Source organism: Trachurus trachurus (genome assembly GCF_905171665.1).
Source record: "Trachurus trachurus genome assembly, chromosome: 7".
Classification (NCBI taxonomy): Eukaryota; Metazoa; Chordata; class Actinopteri; order Carangiformes; family Carangidae; genus Trachurus; species Trachurus trachurus.
Window position 1 is genome coordinate 5,540,264 of NC_139901.1, and position 22,419 is coordinate 5,562,682.

Genomic DNA, 22,419 nt, shown 5'->3' on the forward strand with positions numbered 1-22,419 from the left:
TGCAGTCTGCTGGGGAGGAAGTTTGGGGAAAAAAGCAGGTAAGGAGGCTAGATAAGCTTGTCAAGAAGACTGGCTCTATGATCGCAGTAAGGATGGACTCTGAGGGGGAAGTGGTGGAGAGATACACATTGAGAATGGTGGAGGCGATCCTGAACAACACAGATAACACCTTGATAGACCAAAGAAGTAACGGTTGTGGACGGCTCCACTCTCTTTGTTGCAGGACAGAGAGACACAGAAGATCTTCTATACCCACTGCCATCAGACTTTTTAATTCTTCTGCAAATGGTAGATGAGACAGACAAATGAATTTCCCTTTAGGGATTAATAAAGTAAAAAGAATTATATATATACATATATATATGTATATTTTGGGGGGCATTTTTGCTCGGATAATGGAGAGACGGGGAATGAAACAGTAGAGATCAGCACGGTCATGAATCAATCCGACGATCACTGCATTGGACATTGCCAACATGGTACGTGATCTAATTAGCCACTTGACCACCAAACACCCCTTGAAAGAGTATTAGTTTTAGTTGCATTACTGCCCCACTACTGGGGTTTGTAAGTAGTTACCAGGGCGACAACAAGAGGAGGCTTTTTCTTCTTCTTCTTTTTCAGACAATTTTAGAACTGAGATTTAAAGAATCAAATGTTATTTTGTATATCATTACTAGGAGTGTCACTGTGGCCTGAACAATAATAGTTCATTGTTGTCTTGTATGTAAAACAATATTTATGTGTCACTCCTCCTGGGACACTCACTTTGTCGTTTTCTAGTTAAAGCACAGCTAAGCAGGAACAGGCAGGAAGTTTGACCAAAAAAAGTGTTTCAGGGAGAAAACAAAAAGAAGTTTTTAATTAACTAAACAATCTTAAAAAAAAAAAAAAAAAAAAAAGCTGTGCTGATAAAAATGAATTTCTAAATGATCTTACTGCAGGAGAAACAATGTATTTTTAGTAAATTTTAAATGACAAACAGACAGGTTTCATCTTTTGTGATTTTTATTAAACAATATCCACATACTGCATGCTGTCCAAATGAATTCACAGTTGTATAAAATTAATGTCATCATGTCAGACTTGGACGTGATTGATGATGTTTTTTTTTTCTTCCAGTTTTGCCAAACACTGCTCTGCAGAATTATCGTACACACAGCAGCATCATCTACTGAAGTGAATTATCTGGAAGCGTTTGTTCGGTTCCCCTGCTCCTGCGCCACTCGTCTGAGGAGCAGAAACAACTGGACGGCAATGTTAAACACCACGATGCGATTTACTTTAAACAGCATTTTTGTCAAGCAGCACCAGCAGCACCAAAAATATTTTTTCTCCATCAAACTTAGCTGATAATTAAAAAACAGATGTTTTTTTCTTGTTTTTTTTTAATTGAAGAAATTTGCCCGATTTTCTTTCAATGTTTCAGTTAGACCATGATCAGCTCGTAACAGCCTGCAGCGGTTGAGGGATGTCGGTGGTCAACATGTTGAGCAGCTCCTCATGTAGGACAGAGGGACACCGCCTGTGATGACTGATGGTGGTGAAGATCAACCTGTAGGTGGGCGACGGGGCGAGAGCGGTCTTCTCTTCACACTCTGGAGGAAGGAATGGACTCTCCATATGATTAATGACAACAGTCCACCCAAAGCCCTGAGCCCTCCAGCACTAGGTTCAATCGTTCCTATCCAGAGGACTGGAGGGTCGGGTGGGGCCGCGGGGGGGAGGGGGGCGCAGCGGTGGGCTGCTGTAGCTGTAGGGATTGGGGTGGGGGGCGGGGGGGGAGCACTTTAATGGCCACCGAGATTTCGCTTCTCTCCGCTCATCCAGTCCAGCGCGATGAATGTGAGGCTCATGGTCATGAATATGAAGCCCAGTGCTGTGAAACAGGCGGCCTGAAACCCCAAGAAGAGACGGTCAGTACAGAACCACTAGTTCGGCTGGGATAGAGACCTGCAACCAGAGGTGCTTGAAAAAACTAACGTAAAAGTAAAAGTACAAATACCATAACTGAAAATGACTTTGTCACCCATAAGAAAATCACTTGAGTAAAAGTCTTAAAGTAGCTCACATTCAATGTACTTAAGTAGGCTAAATATACTCAAGTATCAAAAAGTACAAGTACAATTAAAGTACAAAGTATTTTTATAGTAAGCATAAAAAGAAGCAAAACAACCAAAAATGGTTGTTTGGCTTCTTTTTTTTCACTTTCAGGTGAATGAAATAGATGTGGTATCATAACAAAAAAACACCTGAGCAAACATGTAGAGTGAGGGAATCAAGTGTCTAGCCAGAGAACATAACTATAAATAAAGCGTCTACAAAATTGTCTCCTGTGGTAACGTCTTCCGTGTCTTCCTCGTCATCGTTAACTGCGGAGGTAGCCATGTTGATCTCCGCCGCCCTGCGCACCCCTTACTTCTAATCTTCACGAGAGTACCATACGTACACTTACAGGTTATAGCTGCAACCTTTTCATCAGAACGATAAATTTTTCAAAAATAATACATCCACAGAATATCTAGAGGGGTGCAGAATAAAAGTATTAATTTTACTGATTTTGTTTTAATAGTATTGTTTTATAAATTTTGATGGGTCCAAAATATATAAATATTTACATCTGGTTACATTGACAATGTCGGCATGAAATGATCTCTGCACCAACAGCATTAGTACACTGACGTGAGGCGGAGCTCAGGGGAGCCAGATCCTGATAGCTCTGTGGAGAAATGGCATCGTGCTAATGCTAACTAATGCCGGTACTGTAACGTTTCTGGTGCAGGTGTGATGCTGCGGGTCCGCGGGTTCGTCTGCAGGTGAGTTAGTGTGAAATGATTCAGATGTGTTTCCAGTCCGCTGTCAACACCGGAGCTGCTGCTCGTTAAATACTAGGGCTGGGACGATACGCTTTTCTCCCGAATCAATTCTTCTACGATTTTTTGGATGGTGATTCGATTTAAATTGCGATTCTACGATATTGCTGATTCTCTCGATTTTTAGTCTGCATTTTTAACATTTATCTGCACACAAATACTGTAGGAGCCTATAAATTAACATAGGCTACTCCATTATAAAGTGAACTTAAACCCTTTTCAAAAACGGTACTCTCTGTATGTAAAAAAGGCTAACAAATGCACATTGCACAATATTAAATTTAAAAACAAAAAAAACAAACGATTTTTGAAAAACAAAATCGATTAAAAAATCGTCAAAAAAGATATTGCGATATTTATGTGAATCGGTTTTTTCTCCCACCCCTATTAAATACGATTAGCGTTAGCTTAGCTTTAGCTACTAGCCGCTCCCTTGCGTACATGGCAACCATGGATGTATTATATTATAGAGAGCCTAAGCGGAAGCAGGAAGTAACGGCGCCATGGGACCTCAACTCTGAAAAACTCGCCATTCAAATGAATGAGTCTGAAAATTGTATTTCGTGATCCGATTGAATTGCGCCATGAGAAAAAAATATGTCCTCTACCTGTTTAAAACATCACGTTTCATGAAGAGAAATCAGCCGTTTATTGTAAAACGGCAACAGAAGAATGTATCTTGTGTAAAGACCGCTCTACGGACTACAGATCTGTGTCCCACAGAAAATACGTCACCAACTGACACGGGAAAGGGCGGCATGTGGTGTGTGACGTCACCTACGCGACTTATAGTCTTTCTGCTTACAGATTCTTCTGAATTTTATTCTACAATAGCTTTACAACAAACTGCTGATTTCTCGGGATGAAACGTGATGTTTTAAACAGGTAGAGGACATATTTTTTTCTCATGGCGCAATTCAAACGGATCACGAAATAAAATTTTCAGTCCCGTTCATTTGAATGGCGAGTTTTTCAGAGTTGAGGTCCCATGGTGACCGTTACTTCCTGCTTCCGGCTTAGGCTCTCTATTATGTCTTATAATAGATCCATGATGGTAACCAGTACAACTGAAGGTTGGAGCGAGAGTGGGCCAATGTGAGTGTGACACCTACTGGCTGGGAGGAATTAAACTTGTAGCTACAGTAACACCTTTAAGTTGTTATAACCCACCTGGATCTTTGGTCTGGAGTTCATGGGCTCCTGGTCTGTGGGGATGATGCGGATGTAGAAGAGTCCAGGGAGGATGAAGATCAGACTGGGAGCGGTGGTCGCTCCTAGACACACAGAGGAGGAACAACAGATCACTGCACCGTACAACACAGGTCATCTGAGAGGAGCCCCCTGGCTCAGACCACAGACCAGTTTCACACAGAGGGTTTCAGACTGGTCTGCTGTGTCGGTCCAGTCTGAACTTTCAATATCTCACCAGTTATGCCGAAGATGTCTCGGATGTTAGGGACGAGGATGACCAGCAGGTTGACCGCAAACAGCAAACACACGGCGATGGCGACGTGACGGGCCCAGTGGAAGGGTTTCCCTGGGAACAGCAGCTGCAGGAGGGCACGGCGGATCTGGCAGAGACACGCGCGTTAGTTAACACGCCACTTCCTGCGTTAAAAGGTGTTTAATGTGACACATGTACAGGAAGTATAGGAAGCAGATATATAGTACATAGTAACCCCTATACAGTATGTAGTCACTATATCAACAGTGATCACCACGTCATGTCACAACAATGTTTGAATTTTTACATAATATATCACTATACTATTACATTATGTATGTAAGTTATTTTACAACAACATACATAAAAGGGTAACACTTTACAATAAGGGTCCCTTAATTAACGTTAATTAGTACATTATTAAGCATTAATTAACTGTTTACAGATATATTAACAATCATTATTATGTATTACTTAGGATTAGGAAACACATGAATTAATGTAGCCTATTAGTAAGCAGTTAATTAATATTTACTACTCAAAGTTAGTTAATGAATTTATAAGTTGAATAATGTAATTAGTTATCATTATGTATGCATTACTCAGCATTAATTAACACATTAGTTTATATACTGTATTAATGCTTAATAATGTACTAACTAACGTTAATTAAGGGACCCTTATTGTAAAGTGTTACCCATAAAAGTCTATATGGTTTATGATTGATCTAATATTTGATTTATAAATGCTGAATGCATCATTTATTAAGTATGAAAATACAATCTTTATAAATTAGAGGTAAAGATTTATAGCTGAGTTTATGAATTGCAGACCAAATTTGTATAAATGTTTTAGAAATGGTATAATAAGTATTTAATAATGCTTAATAAACAACTTTTAGAGATTCCTACATGCACACTTTACTTTCTGTTTCTTTTAGTGGAGACACACAGACACAAGTGTTTCATGTCCATGTCAGATATATCAGATGTGTGGATGTGTGTGTGAAGGGCGGACATGCTCTCACAGGGAACAGGACCACGGGTACAGTCAGAGTGACGGCCACCAGGACGGCCAGTCGCACACACAGGATCAGAGTGTCCAGGAGGTCCACCTTACTGTAGGTGTGGAGCAGCTCTGCTTCAGTGTTCCCTGCACGCACGCACAAAGAATGTGTGACTTGTCGGTAGCATTACACTCAGCTATGTTTGGCAGCTGACTTAAAGACATATCACTCTCACCATAGAAAGTCAGGTATCCAAATGTGGCAGTGAAGAAGTACATGATGAACATGCCCAGGATGGAAACGTTGCCAATATTCTGCATCCTTCTCTTGGTCGGGCTTCAGGGAAACACAGTGACAGATGTCTTAGCAACACAGCATGGTTACTGAATTTCAGCTGAGGTATATTTAAAGATATACTAATATAATTGCTATAGATCCTAAATAAATAAGCAAGTAATGAAAAAAGTAAATATAGGAATGCGTTTACTTAGTTTTATAAGCTTGTTAAATTTCTCACAATTTATTTATTTGTAAAAAAAAATTTATTATTACTATCGTCAAACCAAGGACTGCATTTGTTGTTTTGCACAATGACAATAAATATATTCTATTGTATTCTTAATAAATAATAAAATCAATAATTTAATTAATAATATATATTTTGGGGGGGGGGTTGCTATAGAGTGAATTACTTAATCATTTATCTATCTGAGTTATGATATGAATTTATGGTGCGTGTATTAAAAGTGAAGAGATACCAGTGTGTACTATGCACATTCTGATTATATGTTTTGATCTATTTGTATGTCTGTTTTGTTGTAGATGTATGTTGTTGAATATGTTATGTTTTGTTGTAGTTTCATGTTGAATACGTGTTGTTTTGTGTTTGTTATAAAAAATAAAATAAATAAATAAAAGCAGAAAAATGGAAGTAAGAAAGACAGAAATAGCATTTTTTTCTTTTTTTTTCTCAGTATTATAAATTCAGTGTATAATAAAGTGGATTAGATCATCTGGAGTGTTTGTGGGAACTAATCCTTTTATTTTTTAACATTTTATTTATTTATTTATTTATGTTTTTTCTCAAATTTTTTTTTTTTTACTGTTTTCACTATGATTTCAATGCCACTGTGATAAGATTTTGGGTCACATCACAGACTTACTGTATTGGAACAACATTAAAAAGCTATTCCACGGTTCCACAAAGTGTGTGTTTTCACTTCCTACATACATGTGCGGTGCAGAGTGTAAGAATCCAACACAGTGTGTGCTGTGTGCTTACTTGCTGAGTTCGGTGTAAATGGGAAGCACCTCGGGGTGGCATACAAACGCAAATGCCAGGATGGGGATGGTATACGCCGTCTGCAAATCAAGTCACACAGGAACTTCAGAGGACTGCTTTCCAGGAAGTATATGAACTTGAAACACATCCAGCCATGTGCTGCGTGTAACATGATGCACCCACAAATAGTTTCTGACTGCACACGTGTTCAGAGCACATTGCTGTCCCCTGAGCAAAAACTCATCACAAACGAACAGTTCAAATTCAGCTCCTGATGTGTGTGTGTGCATGAAAACGGAGGCAGATCGTCTCTGACCTCTTGGTTGATGGTGAAGTACTTGACGCTGCACGTGTCCTCCGGCATGTCAGCGACCGACGAGTAGTTGCCAAACACCTCCAGAGGGCAAGCAATGTTGAACTTCTTGTAGATGACCTGATGTGACAGAGAGTGAGAGATTATGGAGGTTTGCTTGGTTTATAAAACAACAGACATTTTAGTCCAGTTATTGTCTGGTTCTGTCACTTGTCGTCTCCATATATCTTGGGTAATTGATATACTACATGTAACAGCTACAGCTTACATTCTCCAAAGGGTCAAACAGTGCACAGAGCAGCTGGTGAGGGTAACTCACCCCTGTCAGTCTGGCTACAACCAGCAGGACTAAACCCACTGTGCAGATACGCAGAGGAATGAGGAGCTCACACCAGGACTTTTCACAACCACAAACCAGCACGTGGTCGGCTGCTATTCCTCTCTTTTTTTGTTTGTCAGAAATAATCTTTTGGTTTATGCAGCTTTTTAGTTCACAGATACAAAACAGTCTCTGTCTGTCACCACAGGAGCCAGACAAAGGACAGTCTATAAAAAGGAACTGACAGCTCACCTGCACCTTCCATCACAATCAGCTGAAGTCGGTGTTTATTTAGTTTCTGGTGTCACGTAGCAGGACATGAATGTAATTTAAAGGAGACTTGTTTAATTATAGTAACCAACAGTAAAGTGGTCGGTGAATCTTGTGCTCATTCCAGAGACATAACAATATATAATATCTATGACCATTAAAGGGATAGTTCGTTTTTTTTTTTGTTTTTTTTTTACATGGGGTTGTGTGAGGTGGTCATCACCTTCAGCTCTCAGTTAATAGATTTGAATGGGAGCACTGGACTAATCATCGGGTGTGTTGTGTGTTTACTGATTGAGTTGGAGCCTCTTTTTCCCAATGGGTTGTCTCAGATTGAAATGCCCCCCAACAGCCAATGAGAGAGCAGACCAGGAAGTGTCACTAAAAACTGATGTTTTGTATTTTTACAACTCACAAACATGGCAGCTAACTGAGCCAAAGGGAATATAGAAAAAGAAAACCTAACCAGTAAAACAAGGAAAAGGGGTTGAACTTGGGACAACATCTCTCTCGAACGAGTTTCTGTGAGATCTGGTGTCTCATATGTGCGTTTGGAGGATTATAATGTTAAGAGTCGGTTTAACTTGTCGTCTGTTTATCAGTTTATCATCCTGTTAGAGCAGCACTTTGCTCTGGCACTGTATTTTTAACGCCTGAGCTGCTGCATTCCTATGCACATACATGGTGATGTGCTTGTGTGTAGAAATACATTTGGCTTTCCTGACCAGGATCAGAATCTACTGCAGGTGATATTCTGACCATTTGTATGAACCTCACACACACACACACACACACACACACACACACACACACACACACACACACACACACACACGGGACATATTATGGAAATATCACTTTTTGAAGGCTCATTAACATATATTTGGGTGTTTGTCTTGCCTTCTGGCCCCGAAATGTGAGAATTGACAAAAAAATCGTGTGCAGGCTCCCTAGGTTGAAATCCATGTGGTCTTACGAGCTTTTGTCTTCCACTGATGTAACTAGGATTCGAATTTGCAGAATACCACCCCTACCTGGTACCAGTAGAAGGGGCGGGGCAAGCAGTGGTTCATTTGCATTTAAAGGGACAGTCTCTGAAACCTGCTGTTCTGAACAGGGCTGTTTTGAGAGGATGAAAAGAGCTGTGATGTTCTATCCTTGTGGGATTTTGACCAAAGCATGTCACAGACATGTCTTTAAGACACCTGGGAACTATTTTAAATTGTGGAAAGGGGCCATGATATGTCTCCTTTAAGTTTTGTCTGAGGAGCTGGACACTCACGGCAGAGAGGAAGAAGACCATGCAGGAGAGGGAGAATCCACTGGTGTAACCAAGATACCCTGCAGAGCACAAGAAAAACCCTCATCAAGACATTGAAATAACACAGAGGACCAGTATTTTGACTGAGACTTGAGACACCAAACAATGAGGAAACACATGGGTGAGTTGTTGTTGAGCAGAGGGGACGTACCCAGATGTTTCATCATGGCCAGCGGGAGGATGACACACGCAGTGACGATGATAATGAGGTAGTTTCCATTCATGAACCAGTCGCTACGTGCAGAACACACACACACATAGTGAAGCATACAAACAGTAGATCAAAAGAACACAGTCTTGTCCAGGCGGGGCAGGAAGTCAGATGTATGCTTGTGATATATCTGTGCGATTCTTGCGTGTTTATAGCAACACACAAGAACAAGTTATCATAGTGTGAGCCACACTAATGCACTGTTCCTTCATCACCATGAACACACACTCTGGAGTCTATTTGGACACACACCATCCTGCGGTGAAGGATCAAGTCTGCAAGTTGCTTCACCTCATGTTTGACCACATTGACCTGGCAAATTCCTACACCTGCATCACATGTTCAACACAACCTCTGAATCACAACAGGAGCCAGATGCATTAATCGCTGTGTGTGCACAGAAAGCATGCATACGCTAGTTCCCGCACATACAATTCTTGACATTTCCCACGCAAGATCTGGTATTTGTAAATACAAGGGGAGTGTGTGATAGTGTGGGCGCCTCACACACACTTTGGACAAGGTATATACACGATCCTCCGAGTCCGAAGTGATCCAGGACTCACAGCGAAGTGAAAGCACATTACAATTTAAAGGGTTTGCCATTAAGACAGCAAAAACTATTTTTACAATTTATAAAGAGAAATAATCTTATTATCAATTATCACGAGGCATTCAGTAACTGTTTTGGACTTTTTAAAGAAATATATCTTTGTCAAGCTTTATTATTATCTTTTATTTCCCCAGGTTTGTAATCTTAATTGCAGTACAGAGACGGTACATTTGTGGTAGACTCTGGTCTTTTATTTGAACCACATTATCCACGTTGACTTTAACTGATGGTTGAGATCTGCAGAGCGATATGAAGTGTAGCAGTGGTGATGTGATGTGTAACTAGTCAGTGTTCAGTTGTCCTATGATGGAAGTGGGAGACTACATAACAATAATACAATCTGTCGTGTTTTAAAGGGATACCAGTAGTTCAACATTTTGGCAAATTGGCACATTGCTATAATCCATATAGTTTTAGGAATGCTCTCGTGGACAAGTTGTGACCTGCACATTCACCACGCTATGAGATAATAACGGAACATTACGAGACAAAGTTGTTTTCGAGGTAAATTCATGCAAAACAGCTGATGCGTATTCCCGTCGGGAGCAGTTTTTTGGCAAGCAGTCTCTGCATTTACCTCGAAAACAACTCCGTCTTGTAACGTTCCGTTATTATCTCATAGCGTGGTGAATGTGCAGGTCACAACTTGTCCACAAGAGCATTTTAGAATTGTTGGATCGTGTATTTGATGAGATTGATGAGGGAAACCAAGAAATTCTATGAGCCACCATAGCGTAGCTCTGAGCAGCTTGCAGCTCTGCTCCGCCGTTCTAAAAATAGCTTGCACCTTACACAAGGTAACGAACCTACTCCTAAAACGATATGGATTATGCGATGCGCCAATTTGCCAAATTGTTGAACAATCCCTTTAACAATGGCTTTACCTTTAGAGTGACTCTATTAAAGTAAATTGATAGCCTACACATGTTGTCTCACAGGGCTTCTGTCTGGTCTTTCTTGTGGCTGATTAATGCAAAAGGAAGATTCAAGAACATTTATTGTCATTTTAGAGCACCAGGTGTATGAAAGGGAACACAACTAAGTACGGTCCCAGAATTTTATTTTAAATAAGCCAAGCAGCAGAGAAATACAGTGAAAAAAGAATGATATAAACCTAAGAACTATGAGTATTAAAAATGTGCAATTAGATATTGATTGAAAAATGTGGGTAAAAATACTTAGGTATTATCGCGTATGCACTAAAAATGTCTGACCTGATGGATTAAGAGGCGTGTCTTGATCCATTTATGGCTAATGATGGCAGAGGAAATGACCATTGTGCACATGCATCCAATTTCTCAATGGGTGGGTTTAATAAAGTGGAACCATGTGTGCGCACGTCATTCTGATTCTGATTGGTAAAGACAGTCCATGCACATTTTTTCAGTTTTGTTCTGTGTACACACAGTTTTAGCAGTGAGTCTATACAGTTTTATGCATCTGGCCCCAGCTGTCAGGGCTCTGCTTTCTCTCTTTATGTTTTGTGCTACAAGGCCTCAGAGCGACTTCCTTCCTGCTCTGTGCATCGTGATGAGGTGAGAACCACTTACTCACTTGCTTACTCTCATGTTATAATACAGATGAATCTACTGCTAAAAAAACAGTTGAAATGATGACCTCCTGTCTGACTGATATTTGAAAAAACAACAACAACAACTTGTGGCAGAAAGACACAATTACATTTTCATCTTTTATCCTGGACCTCTTTTGTTTCTGTCATGGACACACATGATGACACCGATACCAACTTCACATGTTATTTGCACATGGGAAACATGTGTTTTTTTTTGTGAACCACATGTGAATTCCCATGTGAACCCATTTTCCACATGTGCTCTACATGTGATCACATGTGTTGCCATGTAGAGCACATGTGGAAAATGGGTTCACATGGGAATTCACATGTGATTCACATACAAGTGGGCCAGCACCACATGTTTCCCATGAGCCAATAACTTGATTCCCATGTGCAATTTTTTTTACATGTGAAAAATCATTATGTGAAGTTCATGTGGTTTTTCTGTAAGGACGTTAAACATGCTGCTGTTTTTAAACAGTACTCACTCAGGGGCTGTCGTCTGGCCCAGAAAGGCTTGGATGACCAGTGGCAACTCATACTTGACTATGAACAGGTAACTGGACATGGCTGGAGGAGAGGAAAACATAGACAGCCTGAAGAAAGAGTGTTTATTAGTCTACAAATCCCACAGGTTTTCACATGTTCCCTCAAAACAGCGAGGCTCATCGCTCCCACCCGCTTTTATCACATAGGTTAAACATTTCAGACAGCACATCAATTTCCCACTCTCTTACCTCCAATGTTATGTAACGTTATGATGACAGCTGCTAGAATCTTCCCTGTGTGACCAAAAGCTCTGAGGCCCAGCTGCTCATAGGCACGAATACCTGGCGAGAGCAGCACAGAAGAGACACGTTACCACTCCGAGGACACTCAGACACCTTCAAAGACACTGGACAAGGGGCTCTGAGTGTAAACTGGGGATATTTTCCCATATTTCATAAAGCCATAACCCTTACCCACAACTCCAGCACTGCGCAGCAGCAGGTGGACGGAATAACAGGACAGACAAGCAATACATGTCAACAGGATCCTGTAAAACACAACAGACATGGTCGATCATGTTACTGCTGTCACGTCTTACATGTTGCCGCACTCCACTGTCAGTGCGTATATTTAAAGTTTCATTTCACTGCAGAGGCCACAGGGGTCGACACGGGGCCAGGTTTACCACACATCTCCTGACAGGCCACTTGCATAATCACACAGAACAAAATCCCAAATCATGATGTGAAATATATTTTTCTTTGACCCTAGGCAGAGAGGACATAGTGCAGGAGTGACTGATGGGAAACTAAGAAAGATTTTATGTTGGTGTGTCAGACTTTATTTGTGTAGAAACTAGTCCTGCAAACAACACAACGTGAAGCATTAAGAAAAAAAAAAGATGATAACAATAGAATAATGACGAGAATGTAGACAACATATGTGTCCTGTATAGTCAGGAGCTGAATTAAAGGTCCAGTGTGTAATATTTGTCAAGGTTTATTGGCAAAATCTGAATATACTACCCATGAATATATTTGTATAAATGTATAATCACTATAAAATAACATCTGTTTGGTTTTCATAGCCTTATAATTCTTCTTTTATAGCAAGGGTCTTGCTATAATGTAGTAAAAACACAGACTGTCTTTTGCTACCGACTTAACAGTACATTGTCATGGATACATGACAACAAACTTCCGTTCATACCAGTCAGAGTGATTGACGCAGAGTGATAGCCTATGCTGTGATAATGATATTTTATAACATGCTTTTGTTTTTCTTTATTGTTACTGTATTTGTACCAGGGAACATCTATGTATGGGACAACGGATGGAAATTAGCCTGTGGCTACAATCCTGCTTGTTTACGATTTTATGTTTCGTTCATGAACATGCACTGTCCCACCTCAAATAAATTGAATTGAATTGAATTGAATTGAAGGCTTTAGAATAGTAGCCGTGGTATATGCTCATTATATCACGGTTAACAACCGATCAGATCGCCGAATTTCACCTTCCTGTTTTATAATTAATAGAATTGGAATGCTTGATTTCCCCTCATTTTACACACTGGACCTTTAAGTAGAACTGTTTTCAGTACTTCTATGGGTCTATTGATGTTTTATCATTACTATAGATTTGTTCCCAACTATCTTTTATTGTTAATTTCTGTGTAGCTTTGGCAATTTGTCCTGACAATAAAGCTTAGCCTACTTGAATTTGGGAGGGGTATGACAGACAATGCGCCTTCTTTGACACAAATTATTTATTTGTTGATTGATCATTGTGGATATATATACTGTATATATATATATAAATATTCAGTAATTTATGAATAGTTTCCTCAGATATATAACAAGATATTTTATGATGATGACAGTGCAAACATGTTGACACGTGGACAGCTGTGTTCTGTTGGTTATATCTGGACACTGGTCTTCTTTTCGTGTTTGCATATACCAGTATAGATAATATAGTCCACTGTTTGTTATTTGAGGAGAGTTTCAGGAGCTTGGTTTCACCACCACCACCACCACACTGAGGCTCTGTTAACTGTTGTCCACATATGACATAACCGCATGTGGCAGGACGTGGGAGTTGTGCAATATTTACCTTGACTCTTCCTGTCTGTTTGTCGACTGTCTGTCGTTTTCAAGGAATTGCTGATGTACAGAAAAACATGCATGTGTGTGTGTGTGTGTGTGTGTGTGTGTGTATGTATCATGTCCAGTTGTACTCTCTGAACCAAAGTGTATGTATCTGCAGCGCTCACAGGAAGAGGACGATGCCGGTGTTGGACATGGCGTATGACAGACCCAGGATGCCGCTGCCCATGATGGCGTTGCTCAGGTTGAAGACGGACATGCCGAAGGAGGTTTTACCCTCAAACTGAGGGAGACATACGATGGGAACACTGTATTCAACATTTCACCTTCTCACATCAGGATACAACATCACATGTGAAAATCTGTTTAAACTTAGAACACTTTCAGGAGCTTCATCAAATATTATGGTTTGAATCCAACACTGAGCATGAATAGGAAATGTTGTTCATGAAGTTCATATGATGACTGCAGACACACTCAATATTGTCAGTCATATATAGTGACAGACCCATCTGTAGCCTATGTTTTGTAATTAGCCACACCCACTCTAATAAAAATACTCATACATGAACTGAATCATAACCCAAGATCATGCAAACCAGATTTTGTAGAAATCAATGCACTTTAATATTTCACATTCGTGTCGCCACTCAGAGGCAAAACATCCCAAAACTGAACAGCAAAGTCAGTTGCTATAGCAACACACTCACTGCATGTGGTTACAATACGTTCTCTCCCTTTCATAATTTATAAATATAGTTAAAAGACCTAGGTTTAACTCTGAAATGGAGTGACATGTGACCACAGCTCCCAGTACAGCTCCCAGTGAGTCCAGTTTTTATTGAATGAACAGTAAGTGTTGAGTGTTTATAACTTTGTATAACTTGTATAACTTTCTTCTCTTGTTTTATCTGAAATTGTGATAAGCTAGTGCTACATCCTCAAAACCTCAATCTTCTTATTTATGTTTCAAGTGAAACATGTAACATGAAATAAAAAATTATGTATATCCATACACATACATGTACATGCATTCATCCTGTTTAGGAGTGTTTTTTTTTTCTTATGTAGTTTTAAACTGTTACATCCCTAAAATTTGTCTATGGCTTTTTCATGAAAGAGTCTCATTTTGATATGTTGGAGAATTTATGTATTTGTAAATGTCTTTTTTTCCCATTAAATTCTCTGTTGCCGCCCCCACCCTCTGGAATTCACTCCCCAAACCCATCAGAGACTGTACAGACCCCCGCACCTTAAATCACTCCTAAAGCCCACCTTTTTTAACTGGCTTTAATCTGTACATTTTAATATGTCTAATTTTCTGTTATTCTATCCTATCTCATTTCATATCTCTTTTTGATCTTCTACATTGTACTTGTATTGTATTTTAATTGTTGTTATTACATTGTTTCTGTATTTTAATTGTGTTGTTGCTTTTATGTAAGCGTCTTTGAGCACTTTTATAAATAAAATGTATTATTATACAATATACTGTATGTTATGTCATTAACTTTGTGTGTCCATTCTTCTCCTGTGGATTGGGGCGTAACTAATATCTGACCCTGACACTCCCATTTATCACTTATTATCACATGATCACAGCATCTCCGTGCCACATACTCACATCTGTGAACTGGGGCCTCTTTGGTCCATCACTGTGCTGCAGGAACTTTTCTTTCTCTGGCGGGATTCTGCAACGTCCACCACAAACAAACAAGAAAAACACTTCTTCAATTTTAAAATATGAATATACATGATGTGCAACCAGTCCATGTTGGGTTGGTGTAGAGTAGGACACACACAGGATACGCACCCTCCTTCCACAGCAGCGTCGTGGTGGTGGTTACCATTGGACAGCTTCTGCAGCTCCATACTGGAGACAGGTTCAGTCACTTCTTCAGATAGTTGAGAGGTTTCACAAGAATAAAAAGGAAAAGAAGTGAAATCTGAAAAAGAGGAAACAAATCACAAACCACATCAAACCTCATCAAGAATAATGTTGACATATTTAATCACTTTATATTGATTCTAGGACACTGACACCATCAAGCTGTAAACTGGTTACAACTGCATCTCTGTCTACACACACACGTGAATAAGAGAGGTGGAAAAGGGTCATGGAGGGACCGTGTGTGTACACGTGTGACTTCTAACACAGGGGTGTGTGTGTGTGTACAAACGTCTGTGTGACTCTCATGCTTCGTCTAAACTCCAGCCACGAAAGAAAAGCAGCTGTTTATCTGCACTACTGTAACAGCCTGTATGAATCCTAACTGTCGCTTTGTCTGTTTTTGTCGTTATGTATCTTTATTTGGATTTTGTGTTCAGTATTATTTTCCACCAGGTAGTCATAAGAAGAAGAATTTGGTATGAAAAAACCCCAACAACCTAATTTTAGTAATGATTAACATGTATCTCACCTCCTACGACTAGGAGCAAGTGAGATAGTTCACTAATTCATTTGTTTCAAGGATAAAAAAAATGAGACACTAATTCTGCTGAAAAGAAAGTTGTGAAAGACATCTGTGATGACCAGGCGTCTCCATGGAAACTGAGTCAGTACATCTCTGTTTACTAACTGGTCATGAAATCTGATCTGATCTTTACATAAGACACAAATAATTATATTTCATGTCTTTAGTTAATACATTCACAGTAATGGTGGAAACAGTCAGTGAACCCTTGTATGTTAATTATTTTCCAGTAACTGGAACGCAGCAGCTGATCAGAGCTGCTCCGTGTTCAGGTTGGACCATGATTCGTTGAAGAGCTGATTCCCAGGTTCCCTGCTCGGTACGTTTCCCCACAATGTTGCAACTGGACTAAGATGTGGTCTCTGACCGGGGCACAGTCCAGTTCAGTCCAGACCAGTCCAGTGGTGAATTTTAGGGTCATTGTGTTGCTGCATCATCATTCATCAGCTTCTCCTGCTGGTTCACACCCATCCTGACGTGGGATGATGCTCTTCTCATGAAGGGAGATGTTAAAGGGATAGTTCAACATTTTGGCAAATTGGCCCATTGCCATAATCCCTAGTTTTAGGAGTAGGTTCATTACCTTTAATTGTCGGTGCCAGCTGTTCAGAGCTACGCTACGGAGGCTCATGGAATTTCTTGGTTTTCCCCATCAAATACACAATCCAACAACTCTCTGGTGGACAAGTTGTGACCTGCACATTCACCACGCTATGAGATAATAACGGAACGTTATGAGACGGAGTTGTTTTTGAGGTAAATTAATGCAAAACCGCTGATGCGCTTTCCCGTAGGGAGCAGTTTTTTGGCAAGCAGTCTCTGCATTTGCCTCAAAAACAACTCTGTCTTGTAACGTTCCGTTATTATCTCATAGCGTGGTGAATGTGCAGGTCACAACTTGTCCACCAGAGCGTTTTGGAGTTGTTGGATTGTGTATTTGATGAGTTTGATGAGGGAAATCCCAATAGCGTAGCTTAGCTCTGAGCAGCTCACTCCGTTCTAAAAATAGCTTGCACCAACAATTAAAGGTAACGGACCTACTACTTAGACTATAGGGATAATGGCAGTGGGCAATTTGCCAAAATGTTGAACCATCCCTTTAACCAGCTCCCATGATTCCTTTCAGCCTGTAGCTTCTTGGTTATGTTACTGATCATCGGTGTTGGGACATCGTCTTCTGGTGAGACTCATCTCCATTTATAGACACTTTGTGTGACTGCGGACTAATGGAGATCTAAACACCAGCTACTCCTCCTCATTCCTCTGAGATCTTTCTTGTGTCACACCAGTTGTTGTCTCTCTATATGTTCTAGTTTTCTTTTTATAGGTCAAAGTGTCTTCACTGACTCCAGTGTCTTCACTGACTCCAGGTCTGAGAACTCCTGACTACAGTTAGCTTCTGTTGATGACATTAGCCGATCGTTTCACTGACTCTTTTCAACCACGACATGAATGTTTTAATGATTGTTTGTACATTTTCTGTATCCTGTATATTAAAATAGATGTTGTTGCGGCTTTTTTTGAGTTGACATATTTTACTGTCCTGATTGGAGCATGTCCAGTCCAGACTTTACAATGTTTGGGGTCGTGTTTTTAAAGATCTTGGAAACTACAGTGTGAGAGTTCATCCTGAATCATCAGTACTTTCATTTGAATCTTAAATCACCTTATGGTTGATGAGTGTAGATAAAGATCAGATCAGATTACAGATAGTTGGAGGTAACGCCAAAGGGTTCACTGGCTTTTTTTTTTGCAGAGGTCTAAAAACAGCGAGTAACAACAACATTAGTCCTGCTGCCTTCAGGAGCTGCAGGGATTTAAGGAACTGCAGAGGTTTTTCACACGAAGCTGTTACAGTTTTCCCCGTCCTCATTGGTCTGATTGTACATGTTTTGACACTGGTACAGGAAATGTCAGATCCTTGCTAAATGATATAAAACTGTGACCTTTAAAAACAGCCCAAACTAAAGAGATCGTAGCAGTTAAACAACTTCTCTGTAACTGTGATTAATTTCCCAATACCTCGGAGCCAGAGGTGCACTCCACGTGTTGACTTTCAGTGAAAAAGAGAAAGAGGATTACACAAACAGTTGAGCAGCTACCTTCAGTCCTGTGTCATCAGTATCAAAGTACATAATGTGAGCCCATGGAGCCCCCGACAAAACAAAAAACACCGCTCTTTGTGCCATTCACATTTGGTTTGGCCTCATCTTCATTTTATGATGTTTGGAGTGTTACAAAGAAGGCAAATGTGATGAGAGCTCAAACAAGAAGTTGATTCGTCAACCGACAGAAATATATTTTGCTGATATTAGTTTATTCAAAATAATAATGATGATAAACTTGAGACGGGCAGACATATTTTCTAGCACAGCTGCAAACAGAACCAAGTTTCATATCAAAATCACACTATTGATGGGTCACAGACACCCAGTGAAAAGCGACGTGGCTCTGTAGATAAGAGAGGAGAAGCCAAGTCTCGGTTCTGCTCTGTTGTGGACATGTTTTCCCTGCAGGCTTTCAGAATGACAGAGTGATAACAGCTGAGCGTGACCTCGCTGCTCAAACATGACTGAACTGGGTCCTCAGACATTGACACTTTGTACAGTAGTTACACATACATATACTGTGCAGAGGGACCTTTCTTGTTTTCACGGTCTCTGCACTTTATTTGCGTCACCGAATGTTTCCCAGAGAGACGTCAGGTGAGATTTATGCCCCTGAATGCACCGCTTATAAATCTGTAGATTCAGAAGTGACACTTGTAACTTTGCCATGTAGACTGGAGGACTTCCATTTATGTGTGCATGTGTGTAGAGGTCTCTCAATCAAAACTATAAGACTAACATAAGACTTGGTGAAGTAGTGTGGGATCACGGGAGTTGGTATCCTCAACATCATGTCCATTAAGCTTTTCCTCTGGTAATTACCACCAGTAAAAACACTGGATAAGGCGGTTTTCACATTAAAAGTCAGTGATTCGCTGAAGCTGCGCCAAAGATACAAGACTACTGAGAGTTCTGTAACCTTACAGTTGTTTCTCTGATATTTATTAAACGAACATTTGGGTGGTTTTTAAACAGAGGTTTAAGAAGTGCCTTCCTCTTCATAACAGTCAGACCAGGCTAGTAAAGTGGTTTAACTTAGTTTTTCTCTTCAGTATCTTAAGATCCAGATGTCCATTGGCCCCTCTGATTAAAACAACCAAGGTGTAAAAAGAGTAGAGTATCTTAAAAATGCGACAGAATAAAAGTCAATTTTGAGCTTCTGGCAGACACAACACTCACGCATGAGCTAAGAGGATACGCCGTCGACCAAATGACGCAGGTTAGTACCATGGTTAAAATCACTGATTCCTCTGGTTGTAAATGCAATGTAAAAAGCCAACTCGACTAAATGTCAAGTCATTGTTAGACACTTAAATATGGAAAAGTTACATATCAAAACTTTAGACTGGGTGTCTGGGTGTTTGGGTCCTACTTAGGACCTGATCAAGTTTATATTACAACTTTTTAATCTAATAAATTAAATAGATCATCACACATGACTTAATACTGATATTTAAATATGTGAATACATTAAACTATTTAGGACATTGTCCGGTCTTAATCTTACAGACAGTGGCCTGCCACAGGAGAGTTTATATAAGCCAAAGTCAAACAGTTTCCTGTGGCTACCTGCTCACCTGACATTATTTGTCTTGTTGTGCTGTGTCGGACACCCACCCATCCTGTGCGCCAATCAGGCTCAGGAGCTTCCTGCCAAATCTTTTTTGGCCAAAGTCACATTTAACAGCTGTAAACAGAAAACAGCCTCTGTGCCACTGAAGCATGTGATCCCAGTTTCTACAAATCTAATGCTCAAGCTTTGCTAATGCTACAGGGACCAAGCTATTTTAGCCTTACTGTTTACAGTGCACAGTGTGTGTGTGTATTAAATGACCACATGTGGGTTTAATTACCCTAATGTGGTCACCACAGAAACCAGCTGGTGTAAAACACTAACATAGCTACAAGTTGAGCTGAGAAGAGTTGCAGTCGGTCAAAGGTGCACCTCAGACACACACTGCAATGTTCATGTGTTTAAAAATACAACTAAAGTCAGTATGTGGTTAGCCTAGCTTAGCATAGACACTGCTCAGCGCTGTCCACAAACACACACACACACACACCAACTATAGCTTCCAATTACCATGTAAGTCTTTTTTTTTCTTTTTGTCTGCCCCTGCTTCCAGTCTTTATGCTCAGCTAAGCCAACAACATCCAGCTCAGCAGTCAACAAACAGACTAAATTTAGATTTATCTCCATCTGGGCGTCTCACTCTGGAGGACAAAGTGAATGACTGTTACTATTCTGACTTTTTCAAACATCTTTTTTTGAATGCACAGAGAACTATCCACCACAGTGAGGTGAGACGGGGCATGTAGCGGTACAATGTGTGCCTGATTAAGCCCTGCCCTATTCTACCAGCAAGGAATGTGTACATTTACATCTTATGTAATCTTGTCACCTGTTTCTCTGTGTATAAATGTTCTTTTCTAAATGGACCGCACATGAATTCAATCTGCATGCAGACAACAACGTCAACTATTATATTTACTGCAGCAAATCTGTAAAAAACAAAAACAAATCACGGTTTGTTTTGTTGTCGTTGGCACTGTTCCAAAGTGTGTGTGCGTGTGTGTGTTTTTCTTTCTTACGTTCATACCAGCAAAGACACGTCAATGAGAGTAAAGATGTATGTTATTTCACATATATTAGTGAAAAAAAAACTATCAAAGCCTCATAATAAAAATTGGAAACTATATATTTACAGATGACAAAAGATGATGATCTCACTTCACAAGCCACACAAACACTGTCAACAACACTGCCCCCTGGCTTTGTTAACAAAGTCTCAAAGAAGTGACAAAACTTCATTAGTTAATAGATGGAAATGATGTGATGTGTGTGTCTCAGGAAGAATCATGCTCAAGCTTATTTATAGTAAGTTAATTTACTTTAAATAAATGTGTAGCAAGAAAAAAAAAAGAATGTTCACATCTGGAGCACAGCTGTATTACCTGTGTCCATAACTTGTTTTTATGTGTCTGATAAACCTTTTAAAACCAAAGCACAAGTATGTGTCTGGAACAAAAGCTCCACTCTTCTCCCATGGTCCTTCACTCTTCCTGAGCAGATCCCCTCTCTCTCTCTCTCTGTCTCTCAACTGGTCAAAACACGTGGCAGCACAGAAGCTCCAACTCCAGCCAGAAGAACGGAGGGACTTACCTCCAGAAACAGGCCCAGCTGACTCACTGGTCCAGAGGAGGGGGACCTTGTCTGGTGAAGTCCTGGAGGATCAGAGCGTGCACTTTGGGCTGGGGAGGTGATACCACTGTCCTGTTTTCTGGAGCCCAGCAGAGAAGCGCAGAGCGTCTCGGGGAGAGAGGGTGGGGAGAGGGGGAGCAAATGTGTCAGCAGGCAGTGAGGAGGGAGGGCTGCAGGAAAATGACGGTTTCAAGTTTCTCGTGATGTCACATGTGGAGGCACTCCTCTTCCTCTGCAAGAGAAAAAAAAGGGAGAAAGAAACGAGGTTAAGCGTGACTTTGTCTGATGGATCACTCTGTAGGGAATTCTCTGGGCTTCTACGGTCTGCTCAGACCATGGGCCTCTTGAATTGTTTCCATGTTTCTACTCTCTTCCCACTCCCCTATACCTCTGAGTTATGGTAACAGTGGAAATATGGTGAGGTGATCAGCGTGGGGTTGCATAAGAGCCTGGCTGCTGGTGGTGGTGGCTCTGCATCAGAAGTAAACTGGAAAAATCCAGCTTTTGTTTGATCAATGTGGAAACGGTCCACACAGAGGTAAATGTATAAACTGTCGTCCCAACTGAAGGAGAGTCCGAGGCGACCTGAGCCCTGCAGCTGAGCCGAGCTGTTTTTAACCAACAGATGGTCCAGCACACGCACGTTCCCACCATTAATTTGCTGCAGTTTCCACACAGGAACACAGTTTAAGCTAAGCGTGTGGGGACGAGAGAGAGAGAGAGAGAAGATTGAGAGATAGAGTGGAGACATGCTCTAACAATGTTTTTATGTCACTTCCATGAGGTTGAAAAACTCACAAGCGACAGTTTA

The 22,419-nt window shown here is 40.4% G+C and overlaps 1 protein-coding gene across 1 annotated transcript; it reads right to left on the reverse strand.

Annotated features, from left to right (window-relative positions):
- Positions 1-990: 990 nt before the first annotated feature.
- Positions 991-21,981, reverse strand: LOC310988856 (sodium-coupled neutral amino acid transporter 3-like). Its single transcript, XM_083975642.1, has 16 exons — positions 21,570-21,981; positions 15,638-15,770; positions 15,449-15,515; positions 13,992-14,107; positions 12,191-12,264; positions 11,966-12,058; positions 11,717-11,798; positions 8,980-9,062; positions 8,790-8,848; positions 6,922-7,038; positions 6,606-6,685; positions 5,559-5,659; positions 5,345-5,469; positions 4,300-4,444; positions 4,044-4,147; positions 991-1,895 (listed from the first exon to the last, which is right to left on the reverse strand). The coding sequence occupies exons 2-16, from the start codon at positions 15,694-15,696 to the stop codon at positions 1,791-1,793; spliced, it is 1,410 nt and encodes a 469-aa protein (XP_083831768.1). The 5' UTR covers positions 15,697-15,770; positions 21,570-21,981; the 3' UTR covers positions 991-1,790.
- Positions 21,982-22,419: the final 438 nt, after the last annotated feature.